At 38.6% G+C, this 18170-nt stretch overlaps 1 protein-coding gene across 1 annotated transcript; it reads right to left on the bottom strand.

Moving 5' to 3' along the window:
* Positions 1-1388: 1388 nt before the first annotated feature.
* UFM1 (ubiquitin fold modifier 1) lies at positions 1389-12799 on the bottom strand. The gene is made up of 6 exons (XM_063333208.1): positions 12691-12799; positions 12553-12609; positions 12110-12167; positions 7570-7609; positions 7092-7124; positions 1389-2764 (listed from the first exon to the last, which is right to left on the bottom strand). Coding segments are annotated over exons 1-6 (258 nt in total). The 5' UTR covers positions 12693-12799; the 3' UTR covers positions 1389-2696.
* Positions 12800-18170: the final 5371 nt, after the last annotated feature.

Here is an 18170-nt window from a genome sequence, read left to right as displayed (position 1 = left end):
CCTGCTGTCAACAATTTTTATGGTTATTATTTAGTGGCAATAAGAGAGGAAAACGGTCTTTTAATCTCAAACAGAAGAAAGCTGGATTTTGTGATGCGGGAACACAGGGAGGAAAGGCATACTAGTGCCAGACCTATTATCAGGGCCATTTCCTAACTCTTCCAGTTCTTCCATACTTCATCAGATCATTGTGTTTCCCTCCCCGAAAAATTTCCATGATATCTTCAAATTCTGTCAAATAATAGATTTGAGAAAAATAAGACTAATATAATACTGTATAAACCAAAAGAATTATTACAGCTCTTTAAAAGTTTTGGTGGGACTTTTCACATTTATGATTCTGCTAAAATTTCTCTTCACAGAATATTTTTGTAACATAAACCAGCCATCCTTTTACAAATGTAAAATACAGAAAAAAGACCCTTTAAATTGACTTCAGGAAAGGCGAGACAAAGTTAATCACAAACAATGGAAGTCCCTCATTTAACACCAGTGAAGTTATAACCAGAGCCAAAGACAATACAAGCTCCAGGCAGAGTCGATTTCCAAAGTACGCCTGAAAGTATAGTTAGACAAACCAGCACAAGGCTGAGTACAGCGCTTTTCAGGATCTTATGACGACTCCCAAGCCGAGGAATTCTGGTTCTAAACCTGAATTTTTGCTATACAACCATGTCAAACATGACTTAGACATAACAAAATGAACTTGCAAACACCAAATCAACTTGCAAGCATCTGCTAAGTACATTTTACTACTGAAATCAAGCCTCTTTACCAAACAGAAAAGTTACGTTCAGATTTTAGAGACCATATTGAGACAAAGGTGTAATGAACATAGAAAGTACTACAAAGACCCGTTATTCTTAAAAATGAACAGATCCTTTGCACATTAACTGAACTACTTGCAATGCAGTATGTCAAATACTTTATCTGTAATATTACCTAAGTAACAGTGTAAGAAATGTTAGTCGTCATCTGAAATTATTTTTACATAACCCTTCTTTACGTAAACATCAAAGCATCTTAGTTTCAAAACACATTTAACCATGATGACCTTTCGAAAACTATATTGTACTTTAGACAGGGGAAAAAACCCAAAGGTTCCTGTTTGTTATATTCCAGTATCAGGAGTTTTTTTGGTATTCATTCAATGAGATTTGCAGACAAAAATTGCAAGCAATTAATTTGGCTCACCCTAATTATACTGTGGCATTAGATTAATAGAAACTATGCACTCTGCCCTTTAAGGGCAGTGTTCTGTAAAATTGCGCATAATAAGAATCTTTTGGCTTGAAATGAATCTGAAAACATGTTGATTAGAAGGTTAAAGGGCAGAGTTTTTAATTATTGTCACAATCTAATTAAGAATATGAGAGGAACAAATATAATTGTTTGTTCATATAATTGTTTATTAAAATAAAGGAAAATCCAGAATTTTACAATTTATTTCAGAGTTGAAAAACGTTTATAGTCAAATATCGCTTTCAGAGTTTTCCTCTATACGCTCAATTTACACTCACTCAGAAGGGCATTTTGTACTTCTGCACTATCTGACACATTATCTGAACATCTTTCTAGAGCACGATTATTGCACAGGACAGTTGCGTTTGTGACAACACTCATTTAACCAAGCACTACATCGCCCATTGTTCTTTCTGTTAAACTCAGTAGGACAGAAAAAAAAAAATGCAATAGGGTAAGCTTTTGCCAAATATATTAAATCACAAAGATTTAGATTACCAGTTCAAGAAAAGCAGCAATTTGTCTAATTAAAATACACAACGGATAGTTTACCCCTGGCAATTTATAAGCAAGAAGCATATAATCTGAACACAAACATTTCAGTGAATTCTACGCTTTTCCCCACGTAACACGCAGTAACAAAACAAGACTTTCAGAAAGAACCAGTATTAGTTTACTGAAAAAGGAATGACCTATTTGACCAGTACCTACACATTCCCGAATTACGCTGCAATCGTTCTCAGCTGATGGCATTCCGTGTGAGGAGATTAGGTCTCATAAATTCTCTGAAATTGCATTTAATTTAACTTCACAATACGTCAAATGAAGTTTTAACGCACAGAAACCTCTGTTTTCTCCTTTATCTAAAATATTTGCAGCAATTAAATTCTACATGTACTTTAGAACATTTGGCAGTTATTTACTTATCTGAGTAACAAACCCCTGAAATTTCCCCTCTATTTGAGCTTAATACTTTAACCACGTGAAAACTGTTCCTCTAAACATGGAAATAAGTTTAGAAAAAAAAAAAGGAAAAAAAAGAGAAAGGTTTAGCACTCAGTAGGAACAATTTCTTTGCAGCAAAATCATAACACAGTGTCCCCTTGCACAAGCAGGCCCAACAATATCCAGTAATTTAAATATCTATTGATCGTGGCTATGTGTTTATCCTTGTGGTGTCAGTAACACCTATAGAGAAGTCCATCTTTCTTTCAGGAACATAACATGCAATCAGCCCATTCTTCTACTGGTCAGTGAAGAATCAGTGCATGAGTAAATACATTTTAACAAGAAAATGAAACCTTATCTCTGTTTCAAAAAAAAAAATCAAATCCTGGGAAGTCATTTTTGCTAGCTTTAAAAAAGGCTAATTCATTAGTTGCACTTTGGAGTTCCAAAATAAATCGACCTTTTCTGCATGGCAATGTCACTTATTCCAAATCTTTCAGGAGATGTTAAGAACTCCCAACTCGATCTCTGGGAATAATCCGTAGATCTGAACCATGCTTTAGAAATACATTTCCTAAACAAACAAACAAAACACAATGTGTTACCAACCAACCAAATAAAATGTTACCAAAACAAGCATACACATTTAAAGGATAATAATGTTAAGTCAGTGTTTAACATCTTTGTAGCAATTCCTCTAATATGCCAGAAGTATATTTTTTAATGTTTCCGTGGAATTTCATCTTATCCCTCTTACTCCAAAGAGCTCTTATTTTTAAATAAAAATACCAGACCCAAAGTCATCTAGACCCAAAGACTTGCAAGCTATGGCATTTCAAACTCTGCAGTTCTATACTTCAATGTCTGATTTCACTTATATGACATAATAATTTCAAGACCATGAAATGAAATTTTACTTCTCCATAATTTTTTCTTTTTTACCTTGAGGTCATTCATGCATATACTAATTTGGAATTCTCTCCTTGGGTCAGTACTTATCTGCTTCTAATTTCAGAGCCTCAAAGATACTTTTCTGTTTGGAAGGCTCTACACATATCCAAGCATAAGTCAATCTCATCTTAGCATAAAAAAATCATGTTTATTGCTGTACAGTCTTAATATGATAGATTTTCAAGAGGACATAGTATGAAAACTAATACTGAGATGTCTAGAATATTTGCTGCACGTATTCAGGATTGTCATTCAGGTTGCTATTTTCTTCTACTAAATGTAACACTTGAAAACACATTGCTAAAAGTGATGCATTATTTAATTACTATATGGAACGATTTTTTAACTTCATACTGCTACTGCATGAAACAGACTATATGCAATACTACAATATCAGGTTTTAACAATATCTACCTATTCTTAGTCATCTTTGCCTTGACGTGTAAAACCAGAATTTCTCTCCCAAGCACCCCATTTCCTGACTGTAGAGTGCTCTTATAAAAAAAGATTAAGATACTTAACATTTGTTCAAGTTATTGACATATTGGACCAAAGCTACCCTTTTTCAAACTTCACTCTTCCAGCACATGGATCAGGATCAAAACCATTCTACTTATTCAACATAACTTATTCAACATCTACTTATTCAACATATTCAACAAGCAAATAATTTCAAAAGAATTTGTTACTGGAAGACTTTTGGTTTTTAGAGATCTGCCAGGACCACATACTGAATAGAATCATAGAATGGTTCGGGTTGGGAGGGACCTTAAAGATCATCTAGTTCCAACCCCACTGACATGGGTAGGGACACCTCCCACTAGACCAGGCTGCTCAAAGCCCCATCCAGCCCGGCCCCTGAACACCTCCAGGGATGGGGCATTCACAGCTCTGGGCTGTAAAACCCACTGAATGCAAATCTGTCACACCAGCAAACCACAGAATTACGCTTACTAATACAGATGAAAAGTATCGATAGTGCAATTGCCATCATAACACTCTAAAATTTTAAAACACACCAGAGCTGCATCTCACGCAGACAACACTTCATGCCACCTCTCAGTCTGTTTCCATCATTAATATCACACTGGTTTTATTAAATTTATGGCATACTATTCCCTGAACTATCAAGGATTTAAAATTGAAATCAATACAGGAATTAAGTGCTAAGTCTAGCTTTTTCAGCTTTCATTTCCCCTGCTCCATGGGATCAGGTAGGGAGAATGAAAGTCATACTTAAGGAGTACTTTTATTCAGAAAGGTGGAGAAATAGTGGAACAGTACAAAACCTCCGAAATCCCCAAGGATTACTAAGATTTTATTCCTAGATCATCTTATTTTGGGAAGTTTTTGAAGACTAAAGTAACTGTTCAATCTACATGAACTTTAATATATAATAAAAAAAAAAGAAAAAAAAGGAGAAAAAAAAAAAGTATGTTTTACCCTACCGATTTTCTGAGATATCAATTAATAAGGCTGAAAATAAAGTTATATCTAAATTATATAAGTTTACTTGTAAACTGAGGAGGGATTTTGTTCTGGGTCATGGGTTTGGTGTAGGTCATTCTTTAGTTGGTTGTGGTTTTGGTTTTTTTTTTGAGGTGGGGTGGGGTTGTTTTTTGGGTTGGTTGTTTTGGTTTTTTTTTTCCCCTCCAGTTTAAGGGCAATAACACACAGCACTGTCAGGGCAATGGTACCTTCTTGTTACCAAAAAAAAAAAAAAAAAAAAAAAATCCATGTGCAATCCATGTGCTTAATTTTACATTTGCAGATAAGATTTAGACTGTGATGAAAACATTTTGCATCTAGATGCTTTTGTTTTACCTGATCCTTGATTATGAGATGCTGTCTTATACTACTACTGAATAATTCCTCAACATTTATAAGAACTTAGGAATGGTAAAGCAAATCAATTGGAGATCTGAATTCAATATGCACAGCTGCAAGCATGGTGAACTACCTTTGAGGACCTTTGAGATCATCAAGTTCAACCATACACACACCAAAAAAACCCCCTACAATCTCTGTCACTAGAGCACACCCTGAAGTGCCAAACCTAGATGTTTCTTAATACCTCTAGGGATGGTGACTCAACCACCACCCTGGGCAGGCTCTTCCACTGCCTGACCACTCTTTCAGTAAAGTAATTCTTCCTGATATCTAACCTAAACCTCCCCTGCCACAACTTCAGACCATTTCCTCTGGTCCTGTCATTATTCACGTGGGAGAAGAGGCCAACACCCACCTCTCTCCAACCTCCTTTCAGGTAGTTGTAGAGGGCAATGAGGTCTCCCCTCAGCCTCCTCTTCTCCAAGCTAAACATGTCCCGTTCCCTCAGCCTCTCCTCATATGACCTGGTCTCCAGACCCCTCACCAGCTTGGTAGCTCTCCTCTGGACATGAGTCAAATAGTCCTAAATACATTTACTTTGCAGGATTAAGCTACAACTAATTTAAGCCACATAATAGAAAATGCAAGTATACTTTTGAGGAAGAGAAACAGCATAAGTATACCTTAGCTTAAGCAACTGACTTTACCTGTTTTGCCTAAGTATTCTTCAGTGGTCATGTGAGTGATGATCTGGAGGCTAAACTAAATTATTAGTTTTATTATCTGTTTTTAATACACTTGGTCATCGATCACGATGAGGACACCATCAGCTGAGGAGTCTGCCTGAGGCCGTACACCTGTCAAATCATAATCCAGGTATCCTAAGGCAAGACCAGGAAGGACAGAAACCTCCAGTAGAGCAGAAAGCCAAACACCCACTTGATCTTCATTTTCAAACATTGATGCAATCACAGACCCCAGAAATGGCTCACCACATTTAAATGATTCCTTTTACAACTCCAAGAAATTCCCCAAACTAATGTCAAGCAACTGCTCTTCTAACCATCAGATACTACTACTTGCTCTGTAAGGATTTACTTTATGCTATTTATCTTACGTAGCTAAGTGGGATGATAATATCTTGCTTTCTTATACTCTCTTTAGATCTGAAAAAAAAAATGGTGTGGTACGTTCAATAATGACTGGCAGACAGAGGGCACAAATGAATGAGACCTGGCAGAGATTTCAGGCAAAAACCAGAAAAACAACAAGTCTCCATCCACTGTTCATCACATTTGCAAGCAGGAGTAAAATTTTCACTGGATGACTGGGTTCCACAAGCACCAAAGCCATTTTTATTATTTCTTAGTAAAAAGTTATGAACATTTCTTCCCTAATAAGATACTCCACCGTAACTCATCTCAAATGTGTTGAGATTAGATACTGTTAATAGTTTCCAAATTAATTTAAAAGTATAGCTTTTTAAGAACAAGTCCACAGAAGCATACCATTATTAGTACAATTTAACATCTGTACTACTTTTCCACATATTTCAAGAGGTGATGGGGAAAAGCTTTACACTTTTCTGTGACAGCAAGCCTCCACAGCTGCAATCAGAGATTTCTCACATGGAATCCCTTGGTAAGAATAAAAGAGCCATCGGCAAGAAGATCCTCTCTTCTTGAAAACATGCTTTCCAAAGCACTTAGAGTTCCTGTTCTAAAACTGAATACTATTTTTTAAACATACCTCATCAGAAGTGCTGCTAAAATAGCAAATACTACTGAACTAGGCATAGTGGGGAAAAAAATACAGCTATTACTTGTTGTTTCAGTAACATGTAATATACAATATTGCTCTTTTAAACTGCACACTAAATAGCTAAGCTCTGAAGATCAGAAGTGCCTCATTTTTTCACAGACCTAAATAAGCAAATGCTGAACAATAGTTCTGTGGATTTAGCCTTTTACACAATACATTGACTGTAGTTTCCAGCTACTGGGTAATGTTTCTCCCACTTAAGAAATCAAAAGTTAAAATAGAACCCCGAGTGCTATGCATTAGTTTAAAAGAAAAATAACTGAGCTTTTTAATACTGGGCTTCATAAATACTAACTTACCTGCTGTCTGTGCAGGGTTTATTCCTATACCATCTAGGGGAGGAAAAAAAAGGAATAAAAAAAAAAAAAGAGAAGAGAAGAGAAAAAAGAGGGGAAGATGAAACAGACATATTACAATATAATACACTAAACTTAAAGGTAAAAAAATATAATATACCAACAAGATATAATTATTACATCAGGTCTTCATGCAGCTATTTCTTATAACCAAAACTAGTCTTATCACAGGAGCTAACAAGAAACCTTCAGCACAGAAAATCCAAGCTATATATTTGGACAAAACCAAATTAATAATATTAGTGGTTTAATACCTTCATCCCATGCATAAGCAATTTAATTAATACTGCAATATTATTAAATGCAGTTTGCAGACTGTAGAGGTTCTGAAAGAAAAGACACTTATGCTTTTATCAATACCCCTTCACTGAAACTACAATACAAAAACTATAAAAAAATTCTATATAAACTATATTCTTACCATTTGTTATAATGGCACTTGTTGCTGCAGGAACTTTGAACTAAAAGAAATAAGAGTAGGACAAAATAACAGAAGAGACATAGTTAAAGCAGAAAATATATGGGGGATATTCAAAGCAATTATAATTTTAGCTGGCTCAGGTACAAAAAAAATATAAGATTCCCCTCAGATTTACAGATATAGCAAAAAACAGGTTTCAAGTCAAAGTTGATTAGAGACCTCAATAGAGAACGCGAAATTGGCAGTACTAAACAACTAATTAAATCTAACTATAATTGCTCATTGGAAAAAATATAAAAGTTAAGCATCTGCAAAGTTAAAAAATAATAGTTCTTATTATACTAGATAAAGGAATGGCTAAAACATGTATGGAAATGAACTTCTTAGAAGCATACCTGTTTTATCTAACAGGAGTTAGACAAGAATTAGCTTTAGCTAATCTTGGTTAATTTTCACCAATTTCCTAGCTTTCTCCCTGGCTCTATTGGGACCTCCCCAACTGCACGGCTGCAAGAGAAGAGTTTGCTCCAGGATTCAATTACAAAAGGAAGCACTAACAGCACTGCATCAGATCTGGCTCCCTCCTCAGATTTCTGACACCAGCCTAAGCAGGCTTTGTACCCTCAGCCACCACCATGGGTCTCTACGGTACCCCACCTTTACACGCAACATACGCGGTCAGTTTTACAATATGAAACTGAGATGGGGAAGACAAGAAAAATTATTTCTCAGGATTACAAGGAGCCAGGCAAGGCCAGAGAAAAATCCTGCACTATGTAATGTGGCTGGGCCACACAGGACAGAAGAGGTGGGTGGAAGTCAATCAGTGCTACTTGGTCTGAGGACCAAAGATTGCTCCTTGGCCTCCCCTTACTTAGCACAATGAACAACCCCTAAGATGAAAGACTGGTGTAAGCGAGTATCAGTGAAACCTCCTCACAAAATCATTCCATTCTCCTCTCTATATTGCGTAAGAAAAAAAGGCAGCTAACTATGAATGTTAACACTGAGTGCTTCCCTGGAAGAACTGCAGAGCACTCCCACCTGCTGAACAAGTCACTTCAGCCTGCCTTTCAATGGCTTTCACTAGTTGTGCTTTCCTCATTATTGCTCAACTTAAGATTTCCAGGTTTAATTTACAGAAACACCATGCATTAACAGCAACAGCTAAAGCTCACAGAAACCATGCCTGAATACAGTACTTAATTATTCATATACTGAAAAACCGGCTCTTTTTATCTCCAAACACACAAAATTAGAAGAATTTTTGTTTTACTTCTCTCTCAGCTTTTTATCCATAGCAGGTAAATCATGTCACTTGGCTTGCTTTGAAACCAAATTGGGTAACATCCAGCCCCAAACTCATACGCTTTAAGAAAAAAAGATTTTTTTTTTCTTTAAAAACCTTATAAATTGATAACTGAGGCTGCCACACAAAAGCATATTTCTCCAATGCTAGGAAATACATTTGTCAGTATCTACAAGGCAAGTATGACAATTACATAGAGACAATTATATCCCTTTCTCACTTTTTACAATGATGACAAGAATCCTCTACAGCAATAAGCTCATCTCCTTTTGGCACAAAGAATAGCAGATAAGTGCATTAAACCATAGTATTTTAGCACCAATCTATGAAGAGTAACATTAGAAAAACATTAGAAAAATAAAAGTTTCAAATATATACATGTTTACGATAGAATAAAATTTAACTTTATTTAATGGAAATGGATGACTATTTTATTAACAATTCCACAAATGTAAGAGAGGATTTTGTAAGTATTGCACAAATGTACATCTGAGGTATGTACCAAGTAGCTTTAACAGATGAAGGAAAAAACCCAAGAGAGATCACGTATTGTAAATGAGAATATTAACACTGTCACAATAAACTGTGACAACTGTCGAAAGAACTATAAATAGATAAAAAACTGAAGAAAGCAGTGTTTCCAATACTCTACATTTCAATTGATATTTTTATATATAGTCTGTAATACAAACAGAAAATAAAAAATAAGAAAAGAATTCAACTGATATTATCCAAATTATCACTGCCAAATGTATATAGTGGGAAGGGCTGAGACTGCTACAAATGACTGAGACTTCCTGAGACCTCCCCATTTAATGACCCTGTTCTCTTTCACTTCCAGCTCTGCCCATCGTGAATTGTGTACAATGAACTTTCACATGTTATGTGATGTGCTAGAGATGACAGAAAACAAACCTACTGTGTATTTCAGTTGTTTCCAAGAAAAAAAAAAAGTAATAAAATAAAAGTAATAAAAGTAATTCAGGAAACTTTACTTGGAAAATATGTAATCTTTGACAAAGCTCTGTGACTGAAAGTTGATACATAAGATGACCATTCTATACCATGGCTACAGTTCTACTATGCCAGAGGAATTCTGGTTACAATTTGGACAAACTTTAAGACCCTGAAAAACAACTCAGTAGAAACTTGCTAAAGTTAAACAGTCAAAACTTAAATCCTTTTCTGACCCAGAAGCTTTAACCAGTGAGGAGGTAATGCGCTTCCCCTGGAGACCAACTAACATCTTTGTCCAACATCCAGGGCTACAGTTTGATCTTTTCCTTATATGTTTCACACAGGATACTGTGAAACTGGTATCTGAATCACAATGCACAGCTCAAGTTAACGTTAAGCTATGGATTTCATGGAACAAAAAACATTTATATAAGAAAAAAATTCTCTCTCATTCTTTTCAGTGCCAGTTCACAAAGGATCAAAGGAACTTCATTCCCCGGAAGAGCAAAACAGTCTTTTTTGTTCTCTGTTTACAAAGCATTTAGTTCTGCCTGGTCTCATAGAGATGTAAAAAGCTTCAGTAACACATCAGCAATGACAACTAAAAACAGTGCCATATTGTGAAAAATCAAACATATGTTCATGTTATTAATTCCTACTTATCACTGACACAGGCTAATACAAAGGTGCTTCACACTGTTTTGGGGGAAATTAATAAAGTATTATTTGTATTTTCTATTTTCTTTAAAAGAAAGTGTTTATTGTATAGGCATTTAATGGAATTACTCTAGTGAGCATTAACAACACTGGGCTCTTTTACATTCCATCGCACCTTTTCAATCTTTCTTGTAAGCCTCCAAAATACATCTACAATTACTCTATAAAATGATGCTGATCCAGAGTGGTCTGCAGTCAAAAAGCAAAACTCCCACAGATGCTCGAATACTCACATCAACTAAAAGAATGGTTTGATAAATGCGAATATTTAAGTAATTAATTCTTCTTTAAATCCATTTCACAGAGGACCCTATCACAAACTAATGCTGTGGTTCTACGAGTAGGTAAAGTTAACAGGTTTGGTGGCAAACCTCCCACCAGAAGTGGACCCTCACTCCTGGTATATCCAGCTACTCAGTCCCACTTCAATCTTTCCTGGTCCCTCATGCTCGTCTATTAGACGTTTCAGTCTAGGTCTCTATGAATGGATTGTATTAGTTCAAATGAAAAATAATTGGGAAAAAAACATAGTCTAAAAAAACCCGAACAATTAAATCAGCAAATATCTTTAACAGCATTTTATATTCTGTATATTGTTCTCTTCAAGCGAAGTTACAACAAACAATCTACAACCTCCCCCCACAAGCTGTGTTTCCACTAAGAACTTGTGTCACATAGTGGTGTAACACTTAACAACATAAGGAGACTCATAACATGTAGGCCATTATCTTTACTAATTACTTATTTTATTACAATTCCAATGCTTAAACAAATGAAATTTTTCAATAATCCAAAATTTTCCATGTTTTCCTAAAAGGGCAGAAGGGGAATTGCAAGAACAGACTCTTTGCTGACTAGACAAAAAAATCTGTAATGCTTTTGTGAACATTTTATTTTACTGTGTACACCCAGATGAACATCTCTTAATCTTTGTACACTTAATCTGAAAAAAACAGGATGTTTCTTTCCAAATACATTATACAAGCAATTTAGGCATCTATTGGTTTTGGATTCCATGCGAAAGATTAAACACCCAGACCAAGTCTTATTTTCTTATGTCTGCTTTTTGAATCTAGCCCGTGTACCTAATCTCAACACCTTATATTCTATAATAAAAAATGTGTCTTCCAAAATCAGAGATTACTGAAACTGAATGTGAGAAGAGTTTAAGAATTTCCTGAACAACACTAAAGAACTTTCTGGATATTTTATGCAAGCAATTTAAAATATTAAATATTCAATAGCAATATATTTTAATTATGTTCCCTGTCATAAATTTTTGCATTATTCATATCAAGTGGTTTAATTTAATTGCAAAGAATAGGACATGTGTCAATACCTGCTGCTGATGTGTAAATTTTGCAAGAATTGCTAAGTTTAGGATTCTGAAAGTTTTGGCAGGCCCCCAGTGACACCAATAAAGCTTCTGTCCACGTGTATTTAAGAAGAGCGTTCTTTGTGCTGAATTAACCATTTTATTTTACAATTAAAAAGCTTTTGCTTTCAGGAATGTTCAAAAAAGTTAAAAAAACCCCAACATCATCACTTTCTACTTACTTCTTCTGCAGCAAACTTCAAGACAGCTGTGAAAGGCGTACTTTCAGGCACACTTAACCTGAAATTACAACGTATGTAAATACGTGACTGCTAAGACAAAGTGAAAAGCAACTTTGCTATTAAACTACTAAATAAAACTTCACTTTTACCAATGGTAATAATCTTGCCAAAGATGCGCGTGTACTATTTAAGCTCTAGGTCAAAACCTAAAAAGATCGGCCTTGCGGTAGAACGAAGTCAAAAAGCCCCGACAGGCGAGTTAACACCAGAGAACCGCCTCTCATTTCACACGGAGAGGGACAAAAACGCCGCCTCAGGAGCGCGTACGTTTTGCGCTGCCGACGCTTTTCATGGCCTCCTCGCCTCAGGCGGCGACACCCCCGGCCCCGGCCCCGGTCCCGGTCCCGGTCCCGGCCCCGGCCCCGGCCCGCCACTCCACTCACACTTTGTAGGGCAGCCGCGGGTCCGAGGTGAGCGTCACTTTGAAGGTGACCTTCGACCTGGGGAGAAAGCACCAGGTTAGGGCCGGGAGGGAGAAGAGGGAGAAGGGAGGAGAGGGGGTCCCGGGACGGCTCACTCACATGATGCTCCCGGCTGCCGCCGCCGCTCCCCACCGACACGTCAACCGCCGGCCGGCGTCCGCGGGGGCCTTCGCGGCCTCGTCTACCTCTTTTGCTGCCCGCGGCGCGCCTGACCGAAAAGAAAAACTAAAAATGTCCCGGTGACCGCTACGGGGGAGGGATAGGGGGGGTTCTGTTTCTGTGCCCGACTAACGCGGGGAGGGGAGAGGCTGAGGGGTGGGCGAGGTGCATCGGAGAACGGCGGTGAGGATTTTTAATGAGGCAGTAGCTCTGCCTCTTCCGCGGAAGAGATAGGATCCAGGTACTGGGAGCTGCGCGCTTCCGTAGGCGTCGTGGTCGGCCCCAGCAGGGGAGCGGAGGCAGTGAGGTGGGGACGGGCTGGGCGGGACAGGGGCCTCGGCGGGCCGCGGGCACCGGGCGGGCCGGGCCAGGCCTAGGCCAGCGGGCTCGGCGGCCCCGGGCTGAGCCCGGAGGAGGGACATGGCGGGTGGCGACCTGCGCGCCTCGCACAGGGCCGGCGGGGTCGGAGGTGTGGGGCCGTTAAATAAAGATGAATGCTCCTTCTTCTAAGCAAATGCCAACAAGGGTCTGCGGGATTTAAATCTGTGCTTATATGTAACTGTGGGTGTATGTGTGTGTATGTGTTTTTATTTATGTGTGTATATATTTTTATATAGATGATCAGAGGGCTGGAGCACCTCTCCTATGAAGACAGGCTGAGAGAGGTGGGGTTGTTCAGCCTGGAGAAGAGAAGGCTCCAAGGAGACCTTATAGCAGCCTTTCAGTACCTAAAGGGGGCTACAGGAGAGATGAAGAGGGACTCTTTATCAGGGAGTGTAGTGATAGGACACAGGGTAATGGTTTCAAACTGAAAGGGGGTAGATTTAGATGAGATATTAGGAAGAAATTCTTTACTGTGAGGGTGGTGAGGCACTGGAACAGGTTGCCCAGGGAAGCTGTGGCTGCCCCATCCCTGGAAGTGTTCAAGGCCAGGCTGGATGGGGCTTTGAGCAGCCTGGTCTAGTGGGAGGTGTCCCTGCCCATGGCAGGGGGGTTGGAACTGGGTGATCTTTAAAGTCCCTTCCAACTCTAACCATTCTATGATTTCATATAGATATATGTGTGTGCATACCTGTATGCAGACGTATCTGTTCAGTGCCGGGGTAGTTCATCATTGGGTTTGGTTACTGAGGTTTCGAGTCCATTTAGTCCTCAAACCAAAATGTTCTGCAGGTGCTTGTTGAAGTTATGCAGAAGAAGACAGACGCAAGTACACACCGATTCCCATCCCTTTAATATTCAAAATCATTCACATCTTCCTTGCAATGGGCGTGCTAGAGGTGGAGTTTTGTTTGGATAGTGACAGATACTTTTATGGCAGAAAACCAGCAGTTTCCAATTTTGTTCATCTGTAACTTTCAACAAGCTAATTTATTTTAAACGCTAAATAAGTGTGCATGGAAATGCAAAGTAATTTTCGTCTTTCATGCTTGTTCATCTGTTAATACAGGTGACGACCATGTTTCCAACTCTCATACATCAGTATTTCCTTTGTAGAAAATATTTTGCCAAACTACTTCCCTATGTTCTCCAGTCTGTACCTTCTGCAGCAAGGACAGCTTTCACTGTGGACTGAGGTGCTTGTTATCACACACTGCTTGCCAGTCTGGTCATGGCAAAACACCTTGTTGTTTTCACTTTAATTGGGATCTCATTAGGGTTAAGGTAGAAGAAATGCCGTACAAAAAGCAGTTGAAACATTGAAGTCACTAATTTCTTACGTAAGGATTGGCTCAGTGCCCAGCCATGAAATTCAGCTTTTCACCCTTGTGTTGCTCTTATTTGAACGTAGACAAAAATGGAAAACAAACAAACAAAAAAAAAAAAACAAAGAGAAGAAATTCATTAGCAGCATGTACAATGGCGTTAATATTTCTCTGTATCTCCTGCATTTATGTTATCGTGTTTGCCTTTCACAACTGTATCACAATGGCGGCTCACGCTCATTTTGTAATCTGTTAGTGATCTCACGGCTTTTTGATTTCCCTGCTTCTAAGAGATCACACCTTAAGTTAGAATTAATTAATAGTCATCTCCGAGCATGTGACCCTGCATTTTTTGTAGCTAAATGTCATCCCATGTTCTTACCCTCTTCAAAATCAGTTATTTTTGTATAGTGCTATATGTTTGATATATAGAACTCTGTCATCTGCAGTTTTCACTAATACATTGCTGTTTTCCGTGCCAAGGTCATTAATGCAGATGTGAAATAAAAGATTGATCCTTTTAGTACTTCATTTCTTGCCTTTCACTCTTAAGGACTTCCCCTCTGAGGAAATGAGTACACCCAAATCTTCATATTATTGAAACTGGGCTGCTTTTAGTACCCAAATTTACTTGGTTAAATCTGGATGTGTGCTATAATGCCGCTGAGAACAGTCTAAATCCAGGCTGGGGTAGTCTTGTCTTCTGGCCACATGGTCTTGTCCTCTGCCTGGCAAAGGAAGCAACAGCTGTGACCAGGTGGAGAGTCAGTTCAGGGAAGTGATTTGGCAAAACATCTGAATTTTTCTTTTAGGTGATTTTTATCTGGTTGGCTCCCTGAACCAGCACAAAGAAGGACATGAGGAAGCATGTCTGGTTGGCAGGGATATCGCACTGCAACTTAGGTCAGCTTAAGATGCTGTGGAGGTGTATCCTGAGCAGGCGTCAAGAGTGTGACGGTACTCTTACTTGCTGGTAACTTCAGGGTCATGATCTTTGAAAGTAGATAGAGGAATCCAAGTGATTTTATAAAAATAAAACCTTTCCAGTGCTGGAAATGTATGACTTTAGTATACTATACATTTTTTTCCAGGGTTTGTTTATTTTTTTTTCAGGGTTGTTTATTTTTCCTGAGAATTACAGTGAATAAAAGAAGGAGAACGTGCATGATTTTTTTCTCTTTGAGCTGGGAGAGTTAATGGGAGTTAGTGTCCCATCTGCAAAGAAGCCAGGGACAGATTAGAGGTGACTCTGTCTCACTAATGGGTTTATACACAACAGCAGCCTCCACAACTCCAGAAAAACTGGTCCATTCCCAACAAAGTCTGCCTTCCTCTCCCCATGATTGAAACCGGAGAAGAAACTGAAGTTCTTTATTCAATTTGTTTTCCCTACGGCTCTTACTTACCCACACTTAGATATGTTCTGTGATAGCAGTGAGACATAGCTTTGGCTTTTCTAGTTTTGTAGATGACAAACAGAATGACAATTTGAGCAATTAAAATAATTGGGAACTTTGGCAATTTTTAAGCACATTATTATAACAGAAAGCTTTTAAAGTCAGGAAAATGTAAAAAAAAAAAACAACCAAAAACCCCAAAACAAGCAAAAAAACCAACCAAAACACAACCAACTAGAAAATAACATCAACAACAAATACCCCTGGATGCTCAAATGTGATTGAGGTGAATTAAATTACCTCTGGCAACACTTCAGGGAAGGCCCTCTAGTTGCAAATAGCATGGCAAGAAAGAAAAGTATTGCAATAAATAGGAATGAATCATCCCACGTGCCTGTATTTTATCCGTGTAGCCACCTGGCTAGACCTAGTTCAATTGTGTTGAGAGGGACAATAAAGGGAACAATAAGAAAGGAAGTGTAATTTAAAAAGTACAAACAAACCTTACTTTACCAGGATCCATTGATCAGTATTTAACTGCCTGAGAAAGATGATCACCTTTCATAACAAAAGGTAAAATTGTTCTAGAAAGTGCAGCTGTCTCTTGAAATAAGATGGAATGTGCAAAATTACAGTGGGGGGTGGAGGGAGGTGTTTGTTTCTCAAGTAGTTACATCCTATATGGAGGTATTTCCTTACTGGACACTTGTAGCCTGAATCCAATTTCTTAATAAACATTTTCTGAGTTGCCATAATTCATTACCATAATAACTTTACTTATATGCAACATGGGGAAAAAAAGCTCCTTGATAGTGTTTTCTGCCTGCTTTCAAAGGAGTAAAGGACAATGTAGAGCATAATATGCTGGAGAACTGTGTTTAAAGCAACATTATTTAGCCTGGATTTTCTTCCCTCTTTTTTTTTTTCTGTTGTTCCTTATTGTAGTCTCTGTTAGATACGATTTATCGGTGAGCATTTAATTAGAGCAGCCCCACTATAGAGAACTGGAATCAATTTCTTGCTCGTCCAGCAACAAGTAAACATGGCCACAGTTCAGAGTCTGGCCATAAAAATTAAGCTGCAGTGTTTGTGTTTTTTAAAGACTTCTCCTTTGCTCCTGAACCACACTGTGTGTCTTAAAATCTTTTAACCTTCATATGTATTTCTAAGATTTGTGAGTGCGTGTGCCATTTGAAGAACACCAATTTTTATGCTACAAAACAAGTGCTCATGTGGAGGAAGGCTGCCACACAAGCGTCTGTCCTAAGGACTTTCTGGAAGTATCAAATCTGAAATTATAAGAAATGCGTTAAAATATCTCCCACCTGCAAAACATGCTTTTAGCCTTGTCAGTTTGGGGCTGAATAAGGAACATTTAACTTCCAAGAATCGTTGCTGAAAAAGCACTGAATTAAGCCTTTTAGCACATACCCAGAAAATTAAATCTTGGCACTTGGCAAACTTTTTTCTTCTGTGCTCGCAAACAATAAATTAAACAAATGAGCATCACAGAATGGCAGAGTGGTAGGGGTTGGAAGGGACCTTTGGAGATCATCCTAGTCCAACCCCCCTGCCAAAGCAGGGTCACCTAGAGCAGGCTGGACTGGAATGCATCCAGGCGGGTTTTGAATGTCTCCAGAGAAGGAGACTCCACAACCTCTCTGGGCAGCCTGTTCCAGTGCTCTGCCACCCTCACCTTGTTGTCCACCAGGGCTCCCAGGTCTTTCCAGCTGGTCAGATCCTAACCTGTACCAGCGTATGAGGTTATTCCATCCTATGTGCAGGACCCTACACTTGCCCTTGTTGAATTTCATAAGGTTTCTTTCTGCCCAACTTTCTAGCCTGTCGAGGTCTTGCTGAATGGCAGTACAGCCTTCTGGTGTGTCAGCCAAGCAATGTATTACAGGAGGGCAAGAGAGAGACAAAGGAGTTGGTGTTTCTCCAACCAACCACTTCCATATGGAGCACATGGATAACAGTCCGATTCCTTCTGCTCTTAGTGAGGTTGTGGTTTCACTGGATGAATCAAGCAGTGCTAACCCCGGGAAAAAGGAGAGGTCCTGTTTTTCCCACACTTCTGCCTCACTCTCTGTTCCTGGCCTCCTGCCTGCTTGCTGCTCCTTGCTCTGGCTTTGTGGCTCCACCTGTGAGTCAGTTCAAATCAGCAGAAGACAGAGATGTTTCTCTACTGGCCCAGAGCATTGAGTCAGCTCAAGGAAAGGTCTGATCTGACACAGCAGGGGAGGCAAAGAGATCTTCCTCTTTTGTCAGTAGGAAAACATGGGATAAGGCTTCCTTGTAATACTATTTCCTACAG

Source organism: Chroicocephalus ridibundus, chromosome 1 (assembly GCF_963924245.1).
Source record: "Chroicocephalus ridibundus chromosome 1, bChrRid1.1, whole genome shotgun sequence".
In the NCBI taxonomy this organism is placed as follows: Eukaryota; Metazoa; Chordata; class Aves; order Charadriiformes; family Laridae; genus Chroicocephalus; species Chroicocephalus ridibundus.
This window is presented reverse-complemented; position numbering and strand designations above follow the sequence as displayed.